The sequence below is a fragment of the Centruroides sculpturatus genome, unplaced genomic scaffold, assembly GCF_000671375.1.
Source record: "Centruroides sculpturatus isolate CEXI.00-Female unplaced genomic scaffold, Cexi_2.0 scaffold69, whole genome shotgun sequence".
NCBI classification, from domain to species: Eukaryota; Metazoa; Arthropoda; class Arachnida; order Scorpiones; family Buthidae; genus Centruroides; species Centruroides sculpturatus.
Window position 1 is genome coordinate 397224 of NW_019384304.1, and position 3876 is coordinate 401099.

Below are 3876 nucleotides of genomic sequence, written 5' to 3' on the forward strand. Positions count from 1 at the left end.
CATATTTTTTTTGACAAATGATGTATAATCGAGAAATCCTTCTCAGTACTAGTTTCTTTCCGTTTCATGAAGTTTTCTTTCTCACGCTTTAGTTGGATCTCTAATTCTTGTTCCAATGTGAAATTCAGGAAATCCGGGTTATCTGGATCATCGTTTTTCACCTCAGTAATATCCTCTGCCATTGCTGCTGGTTCCACTACATATGTATTTACACGATTCAGCATATTTTTCATCTCCTGGCGCATTACATTTTTTTCGGCATGTGAAAGACAAAGCTTTCTAACTTTTTGGTCATACTTCTTCGGGTTCTGTATGTAAATAAGCATCCGTGTGACCTCGGTAAGACGCCGTTCTCTGATTCTTTTGCGGAGTGCCTCGGAAAGGTTGGCACTCAAGATTGTGTCCTGGCATTTTAGTTTGTCTAAGACAAATTTCAGGATTGTGTCAGCAGTTATCAAACTCGACTCTTCTGCAGAGAGCTTCTACGGCCAGTTTAAACTGCAATCGTTCTGTCATGTGATTCATTGACGTCATAACCAACCGTAAATTAGAATTATGCACCAGGACTAGGATAAGAGTTACTTGTTTTATTTTGCGCGAAGACACTTTATTTAGCGATAGTAGAAAGTCAACTGGCAATTAGATGAGCAGATGTAAAAGGGCGGGCGGTGCGGTGTAGAGAGGGGATGTAGCACGTGCCGCACTGAACGGCAACGTCGCTCTCGCCGCCAAGCGATAGCGCACATAGCAAAGCGGCAAGGTCGACAACGTAGACTTTTGCGCCATTATTTAGAAAGTTAATTGAGTATTTGCGGATCCGCAGCACTGGATCCAGCACCTGGTGCTGGATCCAACAGGCCGAAAAATGTGCTGGATCCAGCTGGATTGCTGGATGAGGGATCCAGCAATTGCAATCCCTAGACGTATCCTAACTGTGTACCAAATTTCTACTTTTAACTACTAACCGTTTGAAGTCTGAGCTTATTATTATTACTGTTATTATTACTAACCCATTTCAATTGTATTATAAGATTTTGAATGCTAATAGCGAGTAAAATATTCATTAAGTCCGACCACACTGGAACTATATCAAACGGATAGACATAATCTCGTCCATGTAATAAGTAATATACAGTAGTGTGATTGCACTGTAGTGTTGTACGCTAAAAGGGCATATGGTATCATTTCATCCCAATTACGTTGATCTTTGTCGATATATTGTATTAGAATATCTATCGGCGTTTTATTTAGTCTTTCAACCAATACGTTGCATTGTAAGTGATATGCTGTTGTAAAATGTTCTTCTGTGTGTAATAACTAGCGTATCTTCATTATTTTAGAAACAAAATTGAATTTTCTATCGGTGAATAGTTGTTTCAAAGCTAAGTGTTTAATAATTTGTATGACGTATGCTTTGGCATTCGTCATACAAATCGTTTTGGCGTTAATATCAGGTAGTAGAATGGCTTCTACGAGTAGATAATGATTCTAATCAGAGTCTAATTCCAGTATTATCTTAACTGTGCAGTAAATTGCTTATAAGTGATTGTTGCGTCGAATTTTTTTCATATGCTTTTCACAAGATTTTTCATAAGTAATCAACACTTTCAATTGATTCACTTTCATTGTTGATGCATAAATACTTCAAATCACATAATAATCTTCCAACTCATTTCAAGAGAACAATAAAAGTTAAACATTGTTGCATTCCATTCTTTTATAAGAAATTTTTTTTCTATTTATCCGTAAAAATGATGATTGATATTATGAAAACATAACGAAAAATGTTAAGGAACTGCACTCAATGGAGGTATTACAATTAATGAAACATGAAACCATATAACTAAAGTATTATTTTGTATATCAACTATTATAAAATATGAATATGTATAATTTTTAGAATGAAGAAGAAAATCTAGAATGTAAAATCTATAAACAGAAATTTCCTAATAATTCTTTATTAGAAATTCACGAGAAGAATCATTGTGAAAACGACGAGGCAATTTGTAAATATTGCAATAAAAGGATCAAACACAAAAACAATTTGAGCAGACACATGAAAACTCATTATTGTGAAAAAAGTCATAAATGTCACCTTTGCGATTACGCTTCTAACAGAAGGGATTCTTTAAAGAAACACGTCAATTTCGTTCATCGCACAGTACTTCCATCTCCAGTTGAATGCTCATCCAAAGTAATGGAAAAAATGGCACTCTTAGTGCTTTTTCTCTCTTTTCTCTTAAATATAATAAGTTTTTGAATACAAAAATATATATTTTTGTAAGTAATTATAATAAATATATATTGTAATTTTATAAAATCGGAAAAGAAAATCACCCGGAAGAAATATCAGTGTGAAACGTGTCATCGTTTCTTCAAGACTCAACACGATTTAGAAATTCACATCAGACGCCATGAAAATATCATGTACACATGTGGAGAATGTGGTAAACCTTTCAGTTCCATATCAAATCTCACTCAGCACTTTATAAAACATTCATCGGAACGACGACATAAATGTAAAGTTTGTGGTAAAATGTTCAAACGGAAGGGAGGATTGAAGAAACATCTTCGTGGCCATGCAAAAAAGAAATCCTACAATTCTCAAGGTATGTCATGGGATGGTGCCTGATATATCCATGAAAAAATTTTGGGATAGTCTGCCAGGATCCCCAGAGTGGTAGGCTAGTACCTTAATCGCATCAGTCATCTGGATGCCCATACTATTCGTCATCAAGGAATCAAATGATTTTGATTCCTTGATGACGAATTAAAAAACTAATGCATGTTAAAACTAACTATAATACAAAATATAAGTGTTAATACAATAATTCTGTGAAGAATAATACAACCCATAAGAATAATTATATATTTCCATTTGTTTTAAGAACGGTAACATCAACACTACCATCGAAGATGATCCAGAAACTTCATCAAAACTCGAAGAATATTCTGACACCGAAGAAATAAACTGTGAATGCATTTTGTGTGACCGAATCTTTGAAAATGAATCTAAACTAAATGAGCATTTAAGAAATGAGCACCCAGAAATCCACTCAATAGGATACGAAGGAACAAGTTATAAATACGAAAGTAGCCAAGATCTTGAAGATATTGACGTATCAAATTGACTATCATTATGTGAACAACATCACATTGATGAAGACAGCAGCAAACTTCGCGATATTGATATTTCTGAAGAAAATTTCATGTAATAAATTTTTTTTGATGATCATTTAAAACGGCGGATCAACTTTAACAATTTAACAATAAAATCATAAAATCTTACTAAAACTTTGATTCTTTTATAAGAAATAATTGTTAGAAATTCGGTAACAAATGTAAAAAAAAAATCCGAACATGTTTATGCAAACGAAGAGCGTTAGTTGAAGCATGTGCTGTGCTCTGAATCATCCAAATTGTACCATGAAATGAATCTAAAAATTAAAATGGTAAATTTTAAAATTTTGTAAAACAACTAACGACAAGTTCTTCTATGCATTAGCAACTATATTTATGAAGTTTATGCAATTAGATATTGTCCAAAAAGGTTGGGAACCACTGCTCCAATTAAACCCATAGCAAACAGTTCAAAATAGTCTATATGAAATACCTCTTTTTGGGAGAATATTATTAGAATTTCACAATAAAAATGCCTCTGTTAATATGGCTTTTAAGCGAAAATGTTTGTTAGAAGATTGCAGAAATTAAAAGACTAAAACTGCTCCGGATTTATTGATATTCTAGGCGAAGTAAACCTTGTACACAATACAAAAACAACAATACTTTTGAGACATATTGATGAAACAAGTAAAATGATTTGTTCCATCAATATGTAAGGGTATAGAAATAAAGCGAAATAGGCTATTAGACTAA

The 3876-nt window shown here is 33.4% G+C and overlaps 1 protein-coding gene across 1 annotated transcript; it reads left to right on the forward strand.

Moving 5' to 3' along the window:
* Positions 1-1664: 1664 nt before the first annotated feature.
* LOC111618164 (zinc finger protein 782-like) lies at positions 1665-3242 on the forward strand. The gene is made up of 4 exons (XM_023359629.1): positions 1665-1810; positions 1901-2194; positions 2330-2609; positions 2889-3242. Exons 1-4 carry the CDS (start codon positions 1805-1807, stop codon positions 2894-2896), a joined length of 588 nt encoding a protein of 195 aa, XP_023215397.1. The 5' UTR covers positions 1665-1804; the 3' UTR covers positions 2897-3242.
* Positions 3243-3876: the final 634 nt, after the last annotated feature.